The following is a 19,260-nucleotide window of genomic DNA, read 5'->3' as shown; positions in this document are numbered from 1 at the left end:
CAATGGCATGACCGGTCTATACTTTCATATTGTGAAAGGGAATGGAACTCATCCAAACACAAGAAAACTGTTCTGTTCCCCAATATATTCGTATTAAGGAGAATATAATTACTGTGTGAAATGTATAAGAGAAGTGGAGGCTTCGGTTGGACACTTAATCTAGCTCAAGTGTTGTCCCGTGTGTGTGTGTGTGTGTGTGTTTTGTGTGTGTGTGTGTGTGGTTGGGTTGGTAGTGGAATTAAGTGGGTTTTATTTGGACTAATCCCTGATGGCAATGGTTGGAGTGAGTGAACCGGCCCAGCCAAACGAAGGGATAAACCCAGCAGGATTAGTGTGACCCCTCCTCCTCTTCCTCCATTGTACCCTCGTGGTTTTTTGTCTTTCTCATTTTTTTTTTCCACCCCAGTATTTCTTCCCAAATCCCATGCACACACGATGCCATGCACACACGATGCCATGCACAAGCAGAGTCCCTTTCGCCTAGCAAAATGGAGTAAAGGCTGGCCTTACAAGGTGCGTTTGTGTGTGTGTGCGTGCATGCGTGTGTATGTGGTGTGTACATGTATGTCAGTGTGTGTGTGTGTGTGTGTGTGTTTGTGTGTGTGTGTCTGTCCCATATGTATATGGTGTCCAATTTACCTTCCCGTTGCATGTTAATGTTTCTAGATCTGAATTATTTAAGCATGGCCTGCTTGTGTGTGGCCACATGATAGCTCAGCCTTAAAGGAGAGAGAAACAAACTAGAGAAAAGCACGCTGAGCTCATGCTGGCAGCCAGGTGAACCGATCCCTTCTGCCTCACCCTTTCCTCTACTCCATCTCCTGCCTGTGCCCCCCCTCCTCTCTGAGGCCTGTAACCTGAGACATGAAATAGAACACCCAGCTGTGTTTTTTGCTTCTGAGCACTCCACTCGGCTTTCTGTCGCCGGAGCTTCTGCTGGAAGAACATTCTGCTCGTGACAGCCCAAGCAGTCAGGTCGAGGGCGATGGAATGAGGGCCAGGGGGATATGTCCACAGCAGCCTTCCACAGGTCCCACTTCCGCCACTGTAGGTCGAGGGAATTCTGTGACATTTGCAGACTGCTCTGATGACGGCTTTTGGTTTGAGGCTCTTCACCCCTCTCGCACCGCACGCTTCCAGAAGCTATTGGAGGAAAAACGGGGATCATTGCTTCCCTACGAGAGTGCCTACCTTAGCCAGGGAAACCCAGAGAGGCAAGTTATGGCAGCGCGTGGCACCATGCCCCCTCCTGATTACTACCTATTTGACACGGCTATGTCTGCTCAGCCTCCTGAGGACCTGCAGGGTCTGTATCGATGCAGCCAACAGCAGCAGCAGCAGCAGCACCACCACCACCACCACCTGCTCAGCCGCTCCGGTTCCCATTATGGGCTGTCCGATGGGGGAATGAGAGCAGCATGGAATCAAGGGCAAGCCAGGGTTGGTGCTGTTGCTAACTCTGTTGTGGCTCCTCCTGTTCCGGCTCCAACTCCCGCCCCTGCTCCACCTCCTCCCCCACCTCCTCCTCCGCCGCCTCCGCCTCCTCCTCCCCCTCCCCCGCCCGCTCATGAGCTGAGCCGTCTGTATAGGGATTCTCTGGCCACCAAGATGCTAATACCAGACAGCCAGCGCGTCCGCAGTAGGGAACCCTCTCCGGCGTTTTTTGGGCTTGAGCCGGCCCCTGTGCTTCCGCGCTACGCCTGCACTGATCCCTCACTGGCCGGCCGCTGCTCCCTCTACTCTGACCTCAACGGCCTCCCAGTGGACTCTTACCAGGTGGCCGGCTGCTTCCCCCCTGATCCGGCTCTAGTTGGTTCTCAGGGAATCAACGGAACTCTCCCCAGAGGGATGATGCTTAGACATGAGAGCTCGCCGGGCGGGTATGGCGTCGTGGCCTCACCGAGACTGCCCTATGACCCTGCGTACGATCCCTCGAATGCTGCTATGGTTGCTGCTTCTCAGGCACCCCAAGCTGGCATGCCCTCACACCCATCTGCTGCCATGTCTGTGGACTCAAAGCGCATGGTGGACCAAAGCTTCCTTGCTTTGCTGCGGGCTGAAGGACTTTCCGAGAGCACCATCACTCTCCTGCTCCAGCAGGGCTTTGACTCCACCTCCATGCTTGCTATGATGGAAGACCATGATGTGCGCTCAGTGGCACCTAACCTGGGTCAAGCACGCGTGCTCTCCCGTGTGGTCCTCAACTGTAAGACGGGAGCGCAAGGAAATGCGGCTCAGCAGATGCGAGCGCGCTCCAACAGCTTCAGCCACAACCGCAACGACCTCTACATGCAGCCGCAGGGCATTACCATGGACCCCCATCTGTCTCAGCCACCTCCCTCAGCCTTACAGGCTATTTCCCCAAGGATGGGTGAATTTCTCGGCCGGAGACCCAGTAGCGCCCCCTCTCAGCATCTTTTGGAGACCACTACCTCCTACCCAGGGGCAATGAGACCTATGGCTGGGATGCCCATCAGCCCTGGAGGCTATGCCGCCGCTCTGACCCAGCCCCGGCCGCTAACCCACTACAACACCCACACTGGGCTGGCTATGTCAGCCCTGCATCATCAGCAGCAGAACCAAATGGCTCCTGGGACTCCGGGAACAGCCCCCAAAACTTTCTCCGGCACCTACAGCCCCATGGAGCTCATGAAAAGGGCTCCCAACCTACCACCTCTGTCGCCAGCTCACAGCCCCCATCTCAGCCCCCAGCTGATGCGGAAGGGTACGGCTCCGGCGGAGGGTGCAGTTGTCCCTGCTTCTACTACACTGCAGACCACCAACACGTTCAATGCTGCTGCTAATCAGAAGTTGACCCGCCGGACAGGACCACCCGTCATTGTGTCTACCATGGCATCGCCCGACACAAGTAACACCCCTTAGCTCTTCACCTCTGTCTCCTCTGTTTGAGCTTCTCCCTCTCTCCCTCCTTGTCCCGTTATCACACCTGATGTTAGCGCAGGCCTCACCTTGTGTCTTACTGGCAATATTTCACAACATCGTATGAATCCTTAAAATGCGCCATTGCTTCATACTGCTACCATGAACCTGTTTTTTAGACAAAGTATGAGTACTCTCCTCTAATCTTTCTTGAATTGTATTTCCATTTAGAGAGTTTTCTCCACTCCGCTCTCAATCCCTGTTCCAACTCTGGCTTGCATTTCATCCAGAGTTCAAGAGATTTTTCCTGCACCGTGTAAAGCCCCTTGTGTAACACAGGGTTTGGACCAATACTTTCTTTTGTTTATGTATTCCACATAGCTGAGTTTATATTTTACCACCCAACAGCAATGTCCAAATTTCAGTATACAATAAAGGCTGATATTGGACGAGCAAAGCAGCTTTGGCTAAGTGCTCTGTTTTTAACCAGGGATGCTATTTATACTCAAAGTGCAGTAATGTGCCATGTGCCTGCAGAGGGCTGTGTTTTGTGTGATCCCAGCTGGCCTCACCTCAGGGACCAAGTGTCTGCCACAAAATTACATTTGTTGTGAAATCTTGTTTAGTTTTGATTCGGTGGTGTCTGGAAGAACACAATTATTGCTATCTGATGATTTGATTAGTGTAAAGGATAACAAATGTCACTTTAAGGCTGTGGATTTGTGGTTGCATCATGCTACCTTAAATAAATTTATCTGATAAGCTGCTTTGAATAAATATTGCTTCTACTGGCGAAGCTGATGTGATTAAAACTTCCAGTAACTCTTACTTATTTTGGTAGATTTCCTTGTCTGTCAACGCAGATTTTTATTCCAAGTATTTATTTTGATCGAGTAAAAGCGACTTTCAGATGTGTCTCTTTCTTATAGTCTTTTATCTCCGATGTAGAACATCATTTTTGATCTGATTTGAATGGATGCAAGAATGAGAGTTGAGTTCACTGAAGGCTTATGGTTTTCCATCCTTATGCTCACATTACACCTATTACAGCGGCACAGTCATAGTCATGGCAGTAAACATCTTGAAGGTTAGAAAGGGTTAAGCCTGTGTGTGTTACCGGATTTATGAGTTTGATGGACGAACTGACGCAGTTGTCCATTTTACAGGCTACTACTAATCAGGACCTTAAACCCAAGCAAATCCAATTAGAGTAAGTGGATAGTGTTGGAGTTTTTATGGAGCTGGGGTTGTGTACCTGCTTTGGTGTGAGAAGCATCCTGTGCACGGGATTCCTATGCGTGGCAGTTTTCATAGCCACATAAATACGGTAAACTCCCAGTTTGGGGACCTTTCCCCCCACTCATCAGAAGGCAGGAAATATTCTCACACACAGAAGGCACAATGGAATGGGCAGAGAAGGAAACACACCTGCATCTGATTTCAGCCAGTCGTGCAGTCACCCAACAGATCTCTTTGGACTCATTTGAATGTGTTTGGCTTAGCAGCACTCACCTTCAACCCCAATGCCATTTCTCCCATCTCTTAAAATCGCAGAGGGCATTTTAAAAAAGCAGCAGCAGCTTTATGGCCATTTCAAGGGAGGTTTGACTTTATAGAGTGTTGTGTAGAGATCTCCAGATGACCACAGCACAGGACCAGCTGCACGAGGCATGCTGGCTTGTGCTTGCTTGCATGCTTGCTTGCTTACATTTCATTTGTATTGATTTATATATTTATCATTATTTAATATTCTTTTCTAAATTGGAAGACTGCTTAGTGTTGAGTGACTGAAGCATATTTTTTTTTAATTAACTCTGACATTATACATGGGATTTAATCATGTGTGTTATTCAGTCAGGCACTTGAACAATTTCTTATAACAATTATAATAATTCATTAACTTCTTTCTTTTATCATTAGGGAACAGTATAGCTCTGCAGCAAGAGGGTGGTGGAGAGGTCATTAATGGGGTTTTTAGTATTATTGGATTGATATAAGCTCAGCAGTATAGTTCAGCAGTTTCTGCATATTAAAGTGCAAGACATAAGACAATTATTCCGTTGTAAGAGTTTTTCTTTCTTTCTTTCTTTCTTTCTTTCTTTCTTTCTTTAGCTCTTTCTTTCTTTCTTTCTTTCTTTCTTTCTTTCTTTCTTTTTCGCTCTTTCTTTCGCTCTTTCTTTCTTTTCGCTCTTTCTTTCTTTCGCTCTTTCTTTCTTTCTTTCTTTCTTTCTTTCTTTCTTTCTTTCGCTCTTTGCAGTCAAAAGATTGCTGGTTTTGTGTTTGTTTTGTTTTTGTACATTTCCGAGGGTACTTTCCTCTATATGCATTTATGGCCAAGAATAGTGATTTCTGCAACCTTCTTACCTGCAGTATTTCTTTTCCTTATCATGTCTTCTTTAAACTGCAGGAAGATGGAGGAAGTGGGGGGGGGGGGGGGGTGGGGGGGTGCTAGCTTGTGCATTCCATCAGGCCCCCTGCAGGTTTTTTTTTCTCTCTCTCTCTCTCTCTCTCTCTCGGAGTTAAACATTCTTGTGGCTGAACACAACCCATTTGCATAAGGCTGACATTTGTTGCTTCAGTAATTTCATCTGATAATGGACAGCTCGCACAGCCCCATCTGAAAGCGTCCTCCTTAATTGTGCGTTGCCTGGCAACATGAGTTTTTGTTGTAATCACAGTGAGATTATCTTTGCATTTAAAGAAGGGGGGAGTATGAACAGGGTCTTTAGTTGAAGTGGAGACCTGTGGAAATTACAGGAAATTTGCATTGTGTACACAGCTTTGTGAAAAGGAGCTCTCTCCGTGTGTGTGCATGTGAGACTGGGGGGGGGGGGTAAATAACAAGGTATTTTCGAAGGCACTTTGCGAAAACATGTCTGTTTCCATAGGCGAGCTCTCAAGAGAGCTTGTGGAAAATAAAAGCCTTCAGAGAGTCAGCTATCCTGCCTGACTGATTAAATCTGTTGTGTGTTCTGTTTAAACATTTGCATTCAACAGAATACACTTTGCATAATTCACATCACACACACGCAAACACATGCTTTGAAAGTAATACATTTGTTATGTGACAGATTGAATGAGATGGAAGTAGATTAGTATCCGAGAGACGTAACAAAATGTGTCCTTAAAAGAGAGATGCAGCGTTACTGCGAGAGGCAGAGTAGCTAGGGACAGGAGTGGCCAGGTGGGAGGGCCTTGCTCCGGAGAGACTGGTGAGTTGGTTGGCTAACAGCGTAAGCATAGTATCATTAATACCATTAAATGGTCAAGTCGTTCAGCTAGGCAGCAGATCTCCTGCCTGTCCAGTATAAGGAGGCAGAGGGAGAGGGAGAAGGCACAATCGCATTGGCCATGGAGATGTCAATCGGCCGGTTGGAGAGCACTGCAGGTCGGTATCACGTGAGGCTGTGTAGCTGCTGCATTGATTAGGTGTTTGTGTCGGTGTGTTCCCTGTGTGTCTATGTGAGCGTGTGTATGGTTGTGTGTTTGTGTGTCTGTGAGGGGGTGGCCGGGTGATTTAGGTAGACTGGCATCCACGCCCAACACACACGTGCCCGGCTAATCCAGCCTCAGTTGGATGTCTTCACACTGTCTGGCCTTTATCTGCGGCTTAAGACTGAGCGGAGGAGGAGGGGGAAAGGGAGAAAGTAGAGTTAGGAGGCGCCCCCGCTACCCCCACCCTCACCTTCGCCCGCCCCCGGCAACACCTGTGGCCCTGCAAGGCCTGATGGGAAGCAAAGGCCCAGGAGGAGCTAATCGGCTAATCACTATCCCTCCCGTAGGCGTGGCGTGGCGAGGGTAGGAGGGAAGGGGTGGGTGTTGGTGTGAGAAGGGGAGAAACAGAACCGAGGGAGGGGGATGCAGATCCCCTTTCCTGGACGGGGAGTGTTCACTCAGTCTCAGTTACATAACCCTCAAGTACACGGCTCCCATGTGGCGCTCAATGGGATTTTAATTTGCAGGCCTGTGTGTGTGTAGAAAGGGAGGGGGAGAGAACATCTACTGGGAAGAGGGCCTAATGTGCTCACAGATGTCCTTGCTTTTTAAATGTTGTGTTGAGGCAGGGGTGCATTTTCCGTCACACGGGCCTGATGAGAGATATGTTCTGGAACACACGGGCGTGAGCGCGACTTGCAGCCAGTAAAGTGAAATGGAGTTGAAAGTGCTGGGATTAGAGCAGGGCCTTTTTCTCCATCTGCCGCTTGGTCTCCTCACGTTTAAACAAGCCGCACTCTCTTCCTCTGACTTTGAAATGTCCTTGAGGATTAATGTGTGTGTGTGTGTGTGTGTGCTTGCCTGAGGTGTTTGTAATAGTTTTAGTATGCATAAAGACCCCCCAAGCTTATTAACTTGGCAAGAGTAAACATTTGTTGTGCAAATGTGTTTGATGTTTGTCATGTTTTTTCTCTATGCTGCTGTGAGCATGTTTGTTTCTACCTTTTTATTTCAAGGTTCCTTATTTGTGTTCGGTTCAAGCATGGCTCTGATATGCAGCGCTTGTACAGTATTTTTTCACACAGTAGGTTTATTGTTAGAAGGTGTTTTGCGTGAATGCTTTCAAAGACTCCCCAGATGCCCTTGCCAGAGACGGGAAGTGCTCATCCTGTGGCTACGCCTGCGGGAACGCGTGTCCTCCCCTCTCCTTCTGTCTCCACCTCTGTCCATTTTAAAGAAACAAGGAACATCCAGGAAGAAAACCAATGGAGAGCCATGTGCTGGCTCTCCTCATCTGAGTGACTCTGGAGAGGCGTGAGGTGTGAGCGCTCTCAGGATTTGGATCAGAGCAGTGGGGTGATTGGGTGGGATGGGGAGGGGAGGGGAGCTTGTGTATTCCAGCTCCTTACCTGTCCAGGAAGAAGGATTAGAACAGGAGGATCCCAGCAGCCATCTGTGCATCGCACCTCTGAGTAGGAAGCTGGGGGGAGTGAGCCAGTGTGAGGCACACCGTGCTAATGTGCAGGGCCAGATCATCCCTCACAGCTTGCTTTTTTTTTGTGTGTGGTTTCACGCTGAACACAGAGCACGCGCTGAACACAGTATGCCCATTTGTGGGCCCTTTAGGTAGCCACAGCTGGACGTGTTTCAGAGGAAGCAGGGTGTATGTAAGCGTGAAGCGTGGAACCTCTGAAATGAGCTAGTCCTAGAGGGTGTTCTAAATAAAGGTGTAGAAAAGTTATCCCTCCTTCACCTGAACAGTGAGGCAGCAGAGATCCGATTAATCATGGATGTGGTCCTGAGTTGATCTGAGGAATCATAGGAGTTAGGATGGGGCAGACATGCGCAGAGAGGGGTAAGCAGGGCTTGAACATGCAGCACTCCGTCACAGTGGTAAAGCCTTTCAGGCTCCATCTTCTGCCTTGACTGGGAGATTCCAGTCTAAATGTTTTGTATTTTCCTCTCTGCAAAAATGATCAAGAGACTGGCATCAGTGTGGTGGTGAAGGACTGGGACATTTGCTGATTGTGTCCCAAGAATGAAGAGGAACAAAGAGATGAACAGAATAAACAGATAAAATGTAAAGCATAGACACAGCTGCAGGCTGAGTGCTTTCATTCTTCCTCTTTGTTTCTCTCTCTCTCCCTCCCTCCCTTGCCTGCTCTCTTTTTTTCTGTCATGGCCAGCAGGTGAGTGTAAATTATTCATTGCCAGAGAATGAGAAAAAGCTCACTGATATTGGATAACCACAGCAGAGCCATGAGTAACCTTGTAATTTTTGTGGAGGACTGAGAGAAGATGACATGGAGAATCCTAAAAAGCTGTTGCGTCTCCTTGTGTGTGACTGTCTGTCGGTCTTGCCCACCTGTCTCCCTCCCTCTCATTTGAACTGATGCAGCGCAGGTGTAATTTAGAGATGAGCTCTGCTCACATGGAGGAGCAGCTCAGTAAGAGCAGCATTTCTGCAAGAGCAGGAACCTCCAAGTGGAGCACTCACCCTCAGGCCACCTCATAATTAACAGAACTCTGTGCCGTTGAAGGACATATGCTAACTCCCAGGTCCACCATGAGTTTCAGACTGCCCTTATGATCGGGCTGTGTTTGACCGCATTCACATCCAACCAAGCATTGTTTGTGTGTCATCAATGTTCTGGACATTAAACACACAGTATAGCCTGTATTTCTTGTAATTGAAGGGAGTTGTAAGTTTACTGTAAGGGTTACTGAGGCACTGTGGGGCTGGCCTCTCCCTCTCCAGCATGGACTTTGTGTGTAAGTGATATTGTTGTGCTATCCTTTTGGAGGGGGAACCCTCTGCCAGCGCCTATGCTACCTCCCAGGCCTCTCCCTGTTCTCTCAACCAACCTGCTGATGGAGTGGAGGTTTGGGCCTTAATGGCTGTGAGATGACGCCTGAGGTCAAATGTCTGATGAGGTGTAGAAGTGGAGTGGAATTGAGTGCTGGAATTGAAGATGATGGGGTCTTTAGTAGCGGCCGGAGCTCTGCCACTGGCAGAATCGAAAGTGGAGCGGAGTATGGTTGGGCCTTTCAGCCATTTAAGCCTACAATTTCATTTACCATAATGGTGCATAACGTTAGTTTAGGCAGGCCATGGCATCATGCCCAGCAACTTGGCTAACTGCTCAGCTGACTACCCAGCTGATTTACTCGCTCTTATTGGTGGAGGTCACTCAGGATGCCCTTTTTAAGCTGCTGTGGCCTGCCTACTCTTGCTGCTTTCTCTGCAAGCCTTTTTGCAACCCACCTCCACCCCATCTCATCATACATCTGACTTATCAATGTCTAGTTGCGGACATCGATGTCTGGTCTGTTCTGTACCCTATTTGGGGGTGTTATTATCTTGCTGCTCTCTCTGCCTTAGGCTTTCCATGTTTGCACGTGGAAGGGACGGGGGCTCCCAGAACAGAGCCATACTGCCATATGAAACATTATACATTGCAAATAGTAATTAACTCTCTGGACAAAGTGGTCCTGACTGAGCTACTAGATTTGTATAGGCTGATATCAATAATGGCTCTGGATAGCCATTATTGATATTGATATTTTGAGCCAATATTAATTTATTTAGCTGGTTGGTTATTTTTCTGATAATTAACACAATTGCGAACAGACAGTATATAATAGCACTATTGAGTAACCCAGTTAATTATTCTTAAACATTTTAAAAATGTTCATGGGATTTAGGCAAAAAATGCATACTGTTTAAATAAGGTAGGTTCTAGTGTCCAGACATCACATAACAGTTGAATACTGATTCCCCATTCAAGGCTGCGGATGCATGTTCTCAGACAGTTGTGTGTCACATATTTACGGAATATAGTTGGAAGAAGCTGAGAAAGAAATGACTTGACACGACTACCACAAAAATAAATAGCCTACAGCCTATAAAATGAACTCACTGGTGTGTATTTTGTGTTCTTGGTAGGCTACGGATCCATATTTGTATGAGCAACAACAAAAGGCCCATGTTGTGCCAGGGCCAAAATAGCTCCGACTATAATGTTGCCAAAGTGAACTTTACTTCCCTTAACTAAACTAAATTAGTTAATGCTATAGGAAAATAAACACCATGGCACCGCACCTACAATGTTTGTATTTACTCTAGAGATTAAGCTAACATTTAATGGCCAGCTAAATTAAACCAAGTAAGCTATACAGTGTGTTTGCCTTATAAATTACATCACATTAAGAACATCAAGTCCATTATGAGATATGCAGTCTTGCTGACATGTGCCTGCATTACAAGAAAGGTTGAAGCACCCAACTTGAAACTGAGATAACATACCAGTATCATGAAGACAAGTGTCTTGAGTGAATGTATTTTTTTAATTAATAGTAAGAGTTCGGTGTGTAGGTTAGCACACTAAGCGTCTTTGTTGATTTCTTGAGGTTACCAAAGAGCAGGGCTCTACACTAACATTTTTTTTCAGGAGCACTTGTGCGCCCAAGTTAAAAAATTTAGGAGCACAGACAAAAATTTGGGAGCACAGTCAGTTCTGTACTTAACTTACACATAATCTAACATTATACTGCAGTTAACAGTTAAACATGCCAGTGCACCAATTGCGAATATTAAGAATGACTGACAACATTTAGGCTACAGGAAACAGCATTTTAAAGATCAGTGCCTACTTTATTTTCAGTCTGTTCTATTTTCCTACATTTTGTTAATGTAAAATAATATAATACATTGCCATACTTGCATTTAGCCTGTATATCAAGTATCCTGCCAAATGTTGGCTAATTTATTTATTTGTGAATCCATCTATAGCTATACGTCAACTGGGCTAAAAGGCATGTTAGGTTACCTTTCCTTCTCTCACTGCATTCTCAGAATCTCATCCTGTTCCTCTTATATCCAATGAATTCGGTGGATAGAAGAACTAATTTCTTCAATCTTTGCATCTTGGCTGGCTAGTCTAACTTTCCCCTTTTTCTGCGCGCTCTTGGATTTGATTGAAGCGACTACTAGCGAGTCACAACGCGAAACTGCTAACGTTGATGGGAGGTGTAGTTTTTATGCTGCATTCGCGACGTGATTCTATGGCTTGCACCAGTAATGTTTCTCGATGTTGCAGTGTATTTTGTAGACAAACATTGACATGGTTAGAAGTCATTCGCACCAGTGCGCCTAAATATTTTTTTCCACTCGCACGGCCTCATTTTTACTCGCATGTGCGAGTGAAATGGGCGCACTGTAGAGCCCTGCCAAAGAGCCTCCGTAAACTAATGGTAGCTAAAAAGTTTAACAATAATTTAAATGTAGTCTTTATGATGTAGTTGAGTTTTATTGAAATCAAACTGCCATACGTTGGACTAAACTCAAGAGGGTGCATTTAAGCAAATGATGAGGAAACCAATTCCTGAGTGTCAAAATTGGACTAAAGTGGCCGATATATCGGCAAAATCGATGTGTTTGTTGACCTCTACATAATACTTTTGTGTTGATTGTACAGGAGAGATCAGGCGCTGTTGTCCTGTTTGGTTGTGTTTGAGTTGTTCTGAGTGGGTGGGTTTTGAGATGGATCATTCAGGGGAGCGATCAGGTGTTCACGCGGCAGATCATGTGACTTGAGTTGCACCTCACATTTCAGACTCTGTTAATATCAGCCTGTAAATGCTGTCCATGGACCAGCTCCCCAAACCGCTTCATAACTCAGCCAACTTAGCACAGGCATGGAATCTGACCCTGGAACAGCACAGGGGTAGAATGTGACACCCTGTCTGCCAACAGTATGAGATATATGAGAGGGCAGTGGGTGGGGCTTTGGCTAGATGATTGACAGGCACTCAAGTGGTATAATATTATAGATGAAACCCTATCAACCACTCCAGCTGGGCTCAGTGTGTTGCAATAGACCACTGTGTTTGTGTGTGTGTAGGGGGGAGTTGTGCAGCTGTACAAGTGTGTTTGTGTGTGTGTAACCGAGAGAAGAGGCCGATGTATGTGAAAGGATTGTACATGTATGTGTGGACGTGTTTGTGTGTGTGAGGGGTGGGGGTTCTGGGGGGTACATGGAGACCCTTCTGTGGGGACTGGGTTGCTGCTGCGTCCCCTCTCTCCTGCCAGGCCAGATGGCTTCTGTCAGAGGGAGACGGGGCGGAGGGAGGGAGAGGAACAAGGGAGGAGGACGAAAACTGAGCCAGAGTGGCTCTCCCCGTGAGACCTCACATCTGGAGCCCACCTGCAGATGGGCCAACTCTCCTGCTCTTCACCCTCTCTAATGTACTCTCTCTCTCCCTCCCTTTCTCTCTCCCTTTCTCCCCCTCTCCCACCCCACCTCCCCTGTCATTGTTTCTGTCTCTCCCTTCCAGTGGCGTACTCTTTCATTCCTTTTTTACGATCCTCAATCCCCTCCCTCTTTCTCATTCCTAGTTCTCCTCGTTCCAACTTTCCTGCTCATATCTTCTCCGCCCTGCGTGTTTTTCCAGGGCTAGTGAGTGTTGCGTATGCTGGAGCTGCTGCTCTCTGTGTGGACATGGTTTTCTTCCCTCTCTTTCTCCTTCCTGCTCTTTTTCCAGGCAGATTGTATGCATGGGACCGGGAGTCTTTGTGTGCCTCGCTTGAGCATGTGGGGTGATGGTAGGGGGTGTGTGGTTGAGGGCTTGGCTGATTTGTGGCATAATTCAGCCATACCTCAGCAACTGAAGCACACCTCAGGGGTGGGTAGAGCTCCTGCAGGAGAGAGAGTGTGTGTGTGTGTGTGCATTTCTGTGTGTTTTTTTGTTCACGTGCATGTATATATATATATATATATATATATATATATATATATATATATATATATATATTAGGGGTGTAAAGATTAACCGATATGTATCGGTATCTGTTTTTAACTTGTAAGATACGGCTACATCGATACGTGAAGCCCCGTATCAGAAAAAAACTGAAATGAACCGGTAGTTATATCGATTTACTTGTTATGAATCGGTTAACAACCTTTTCTGCTCGCTCAGACTGTCAATTACGCTCCAGGCAGCGTTCATCCCACTTCGGGTTTTAAAACTATAATCGGGTAGTGGAATTGTGGGTACTGCAGTTCGTTTTGGTTACATTCACTGCCCAAAGTTGTCAAATGACCTCATTACCCATACATCTACTGCAACTTAAGCATGTGACAACTTTCGGTCAGCTTTGTTTTTGAAATCCAGCGAAATTAAACACTTATAGCATTCCTAAACAGCAACGATAGTCTGTAGAGTAGCCTTACCTTTGATGAAGGGATTTCCTTAATGTTAAATAATAATTTGGCCCTTGCTGCTAAAACGATGCACAAATTATTAGCCAATGATTTTGTTCATATTCACTCAGACTTGTGGCATTATAGGTTTCTGCATTAGGTCTACTGTTGGAACAAAATAAGCCCAGAGAGTTCATTGATTTGTAGGCCTATTTTATTCTTGTAGGGTAGGCTATATGAGAAAAGGCCAAGAGTTTCTTAAGCACTTTTATTTCGGTATTGTCTTACCTCAGCAAGGCTACAGCTCCATGAAAACAATCAGATATAACTCTATAAAATCTGTAAAAGTCTATAAAAATGTATTTTTTATGTTGTATTTGGCTGCTGCGTTTGACTGAAATGTAGACTATTTTTTTTTTTTTCATTTCAATACAGTATATGAAACAAACCTCAGTTTAGATAATCATATTCACACATTTTTTTTGCCTAATTGACATGATAATTGATAATATAAAATTAATGTGCACCATGAGCAAATGATAATAAATCTTTCAGAATGCTTTCCATTCTTGAACTGCATCGAATTGCATCGAATCGCATTGCATCGAATCGTACTGAATCGTTTTTTATAAACACACACACACACACACACGTACAGTGTGTACATACTTGCTTTCTCTATTCCTCCCTCCCCTCTCTGAGCTGTATTAGAAAAGGATGTTCTTTAGTTCCAGAGGCGATGTGGGCTGTTGTGCAAATAAACTCCACCTCACTCAGGCCCCCACTGACTCTCCATTTGCATTCACTTCACTTCCCATTTGCATTTTCTCTCTCTCTCTCTCTCTCTCGCTCTCCATCTCCCTCCTCCTGCTCTCTCTCTCACTCTCCACCACTCCATCCCTCCAAAAACAGAGGGAGAGGAGAGAGCCGGATGAAGGGAGACGGGAAGACGAGAGGAGGTAAAGAAAACACAGCTCTGAGCCATTATTCGTTTGGGAGTGCTGCAGAGCCTGTGAGTGTGTGTGTGTGTGTGTGTGTGTGTGTGAGAGGTGAGTGTGTGTGTGTCTGTTTGTGTGTGTGTGCATATGGCTGTGTGTGTATGCGCGCAAGCGTGTGTGTGTTGTAATGTGTTTGAGTGTGTGGGGAGCAGGGAGCTGCCATGCTGATGTTGCCGGGGGTTTATTTACACTGGCCAGGGCCGCTGCCAGCACAGGTGGGCCTCACGGGCCCCGGGAGGCCCCGCAGACAAACAGCCCCGCTGCAGTCCTGGGACAGCCCTGCAAGGCCAGCCCCCTCCCCCACACACTCACTACCCCTCCCCACACACTCACAACCCCTCCCCACACACTCACTACCCCTCCCCTCACACACACTACCCCTCCCCTCACACTCACTACCCCTCCCCACACACTCACGGGGGGACAGAGAGAAAGAAAACGAGAGGGAAAACGAGTGCGGAAGAGAAAGCAGAGACGGGATAGCGGAGAAGAGGAGGGGCTCTTGATGAATTTGTCCAGCACTAATCCCTATTTCAGCCACATCAGCCATATATTCGCACGCCGGCCCACACGTTTTGGTCAGTTTCACACACATTCTTTCACTTCGCCTGTATCTCTTGCCCAATAACACTACTGTCTACAGATTTCCCAATCCAACACGTGAAAAATCCTCTGGGTTTGTTTTTTTCTTTCTGTTGTGGGTTACCAGACAGGGAGAGAATCACTGGATCAATAGCAGGGAACTCTCTTTTTGTGAGTGATGGGTTAAACATGGGCCGTGTATTTGTGAGTGTGTGTGAGTGTGTGGGACCAGGGTCACTGGCGGTGGGAAAGCTAGCTTGTTTGCGGTAATTGCTTTTTTCCCCTCTCTCAAGCCTTAAGTGTCCACCCCTGGCCCGCCATCCAAACCTGCGTCTTTAGATTAGATTACAGCTGATAACAGCATCCCTCTTGTAATTATTTGCTTTGATCCTCATTTGTTGAGTCTTTGTTTCCCGTGTAAGCCCCCCCACCCCCCTAACACACACACACACACGCACGCACGCACGCGCGCGCGGTTCATCCTCAGAGGTCTTCGTGTATTCGTGTAGATTCTAGAATGAAGAGCATGATGCTTAATGACTGGTGTTGTCAGTACTTGACTGACATGGTCAGCACAGGAAGGGCTAGCGGCTGGCTCCAGTGAGATTGCGGGGGAGTGTGTGTGTGTGTGTGTGTGCTGCTGGCAGGCAGCAGGTAGGCTGGGAGTGAGGGGAGCTGCCACAAGAGCAGCAGCGGCAGCAGCTCATCTCAGATCACAGGCTGACCTGTGGGGCTCTGCATGGACGTGTTGGTGCTCATTTATTTACATAATCTCTTTAATCATGTGAGGAGACATACAGGCACTGCTTCACTGCATGTCCCTGCTGACTGTGTGTGTGTGTATGTGTATGTGTGTGTTGTAATGTGTTTGAGTGTGTGGGGAGCAGGGAGCTGCCATGCTGATGTTGCCGGGGGTTTATTTACACTGGCCAGGGCCGCTGCCAGCACAGGTGGGCCTCACGGGCCCCGGGAGGCCCCGCAGACAAACAGCCCCGCTGCAGTCCTGGGACAGCCCTGCAAGGCCAGCCCCCTCCCCCACACACTCACTACCCCTCCCCACACACTCACAACCCCTCCCCACACACTCACTACCCCTCCCCTCACACACACCTCACCCCCTCCCCTCACACTCACTACCCCTCCCCACACACTCACAGGGGGACAGAGAGAAAGAAAACGAGAGGGAAAACGAGTGCGGAAGAGAAAGCAGAGACGGGATAGCGGAGAAGAGGAGGGGCTCTTGATGAATTTGTCCAGCACTAATCCCTATTTCAGCCACATCAGCCATATATTCGCACGCCGGCCCACACGTTTTGGTCAGTTTCACACACATTCTTTCACTTCGCCTGTATCTCTTGCCCAATAACACTACTGTCTACAGATTTCCCAATCCAACACGCGAAAAATCCCTCTGGGTTTGTTTGTTTTTTTCTTTCTGTTGTGGGTTACCAGACAGGGAGAGAATCACTGGATCAATAGCAGGGAACTCTCTTTTTGTGAGTGATGGGTTAAACATGGGCCGTGTATTTGTGAGTGTGTGTGAGTGTGTGGGACCAGGGTCACTGGCGGTGGGAAAGCTAGCTTGTTTGCGGTAATTGCTTTTTTCCCCTCTCTCAAGCCTTAAGTGTCCACCCCTGGCCCGCCATCCAAACCTGCGTCTTTAGATTAGATTACAGCTGATAACAGCATCCCTCTTGTAATTATTTGCTTTGATCCTCATTTGTTGAGTCTTTGTTTCCCGTGTAAGCCCCCCCACCCCCCTAACACACACACACACACGCACGCACGCACGCGCGCGCGGTTCATCCTCAGAGGTCTTCGTGTATTCGTGTAGATTCTAGAATGAAGAGCATGATGCTTAATGACTGGTGTTGTCAGTACTTGACTGACATGGTCAGCTCAGGAAGGGCTAGCGGCTGGCTCCAGTGAGATTGCGGGGGAGTGTGTGTGTGTGTGTGTGTGTGTGTGTGCTGGCAGGCAGCAGGTAGGCTGGGAGTGAGGGGAGCTGCCACAAGAGCAGCAGCGGCAGCAGCTCATCTCAGATCACAGGCTGACCTGTGGGGCTCTGCATGGACGTGTTGGTGCTCATTTATTTACATAATCTCTTTAATCATGTGAGGAGACATACAGGCACTGCTTCACTGCATGTCCCTGCTGACTGTGTGTGTGTGTATGTGTATGTGTGTGTGTGTGCGTGCGCGCATGTGTCCAAGCTGTATGCAAACAGATGTGTCTTTGAATTTAAGTATGGTAAGATGCATACTGTGTGTGTGTGGATCTACAAAGCTAATGTGTTCCTTTGACTCCAAAGTGTGCAATCCCATCTGACACAGCCAAACAGTGCACTTGTATGTGAGTGTGCCTGTGTGTTTACCTGTCTTACTTTGAGCACATGACCGCATGGCAGGAGTTGCCTGCTGGAATGTGGGATTCGGCAGATCTCCTGATGGCACTCTTTCACGGCCAGCCATGTTGGCTCCAATTCTTTAAAGATCACAGTGCCACCTGGCTCTTACCGCCGCACACTGGCCACCATTTTGTGTCTGTTTTGATTCTGTGTTGCAAGGTGGAAGACACTTAACAGCCTCTCCGCCTACCTGTAGGCGGTCTCAGTCTGAAGCGTGTACACACACATACAACCACAAATATACACCCACATGCAAACAGTGCTATTTCATGTTCTTGGATGCAGGCTAATTTGCTGCTCCTAGCAACCCTGCCATTGTTTCTTTGATCAGCGGAGAGAGTGAGCGAGAGCGGTCAGCAGCCCTGTTCTCCCTCTGAAAGCCCGATTGTACTGTCTGTCTGGGCTCGGATGGTGGCTGAGGATCCGGTATCAAAGTGCTCCGGTCCAGGCCAGTACTCATACACTGCTGTGTTGTCTTTAGGCTGGAGCACCCTCATGCAGCCCTACAGGAGCCAGAGAGGGAGAGAGAGGGAGAGAGAGGGAGAGAGAGGGAGAGAGAGGGAGAGAGAGGGAGGGAGAGAAAGAGAAAGAGAGTAGGAGGGAAGGGGTGAGCGTGGAGCTCAGGTCTTCTCTGTGGAGTTGGTCTCTCAGCAGACTTTTCTCTTTAGGCACATCATTCCAGACACAGCACACAGCAACACACTCTCCCAGCTATCAGAGTTGAGCACGGTTTCATCACCCAACTGGTGACGAACAGCACACACACACACTCACACAGTCTTGATTCTTTCCCCTTACACACCTACAGGAACCAGTACTGTAACGTCTAATGTCTCTCACACACCATCTCATCTTTTGTACATCTCATACACCAATTTGCCTGACACCTTGAAATAGTCTTGCTCGGGAACAGATCTGACCCCCAAGGGACCAGGCTGATTTATGTCTGTCAAGTTGTGCGTGACAAAGAGGAGCCTATTGTTTGCCACGCCTGTCGCTGTCATGATGTATTCAAATTTCAAATGCGGGTCGTCGTCAAGGACGACGTGAGGCAACACACTGCCAGTGACTGGGAGGGTCCAGCTAGATTGTTATTTTAAACAGGCATTCGGACGGTCATCCTTCTTTACCATAATCCAGCTGTCAGTCAGCGCTTCTCATCACCCGGGGGCAAAACAGAAGAGCTCTGTTGCCAGAACTCTGGTGTGTGTGTGTGTGTTTGTGTAGGTCTGTGGTCCTGTAGTGAACGTCTTTGATCTCTGTATGTTTTGCTTTTTCACGGGTTAAGTGTCATGTTGTTTTTTTAAAGAGTCTCAATTGTTATTGCTTGATGTAAATTGTGATGGTTCCTGTGTGTGATTGGGTTTGTCTCTGTCTTGCATGTATGTTTATTGTGATGGTTCCTGTGTGTGTGTGTGTGTGTGTGTGTGTGTGTGTGTGTTCCGCTGACTGTAATGCACATCTTTAAATAGCAGAGGGTCGGAAGGGCTCAGTATTAAAGTGGAAAAGCAGAAGAGGAAGCCGAGTGTAATTGTGAGCGAAGGAGAGAGCGAGAAACTGAGAGAGAGAGAAAGGGAGGAGGGGGAGGGGGCTGTTCTTAAAACAGAGTAGAGGCCAGATCACAAATAAAACATAAAAAAGAGAAAGAGATGAGGGGGGAAAAACGAACGGGAGGGAGAGCGAGTGAGTGAGTGAGTGAGTGAGAGAGAGAGAGAGAGAGGGAGCGAATGCATGGAGTGGCGAGGGGAATGGAGGA

At 47.5% G+C, this 19,260-nt stretch overlaps 1 protein-coding gene across 6 annotated transcripts in view; it reads left to right on the top strand.

The window, feature by feature from the left end:
• Positions 1-19,260, top strand: part of LOC125287869 (C-terminal-binding protein 2) — an 80,956-nt gene that overhangs the window by 39,450 nt on the left and 22,246 nt on the right. For 2 of the 6 annotated variants that reach the window (XM_048233923.1, XM_048233924.1), the window contains exon 1: positions 1,214-2,869. The exons of 1 other annotated variant lie outside the window; for it this stretch is intronic. In XM_048233923.1, coding sequence (XP_048089880.1) covers positions 1,222-2,869 — 1,648 coding nt within the window. In that variant the 5' untranslated portion in view covers positions 1,214-1,221. Of the gene's footprint in view, positions 1-491; positions 514-1,213; positions 2,870-6,148; positions 6,269-19,207 lie in introns of those variants that run through there. 3 more of the 6 variants (XM_048233929.1, XM_048233927.1, XM_048233928.1) reach the window with 3 other exon arrangements.

This window comes from Alosa alosa, chromosome 22 (genome assembly GCF_017589495.1).
Source record: "Alosa alosa isolate M-15738 ecotype Scorff River chromosome 22, AALO_Geno_1.1, whole genome shotgun sequence".
Classification (NCBI taxonomy): Eukaryota; Metazoa; Chordata; class Actinopteri; order Clupeiformes; family Clupeidae; genus Alosa; species Alosa alosa.
Note: the sequence above shows the minus strand (reverse complement) of the source record. Positions and strands in the feature narration are given on the sequence as shown.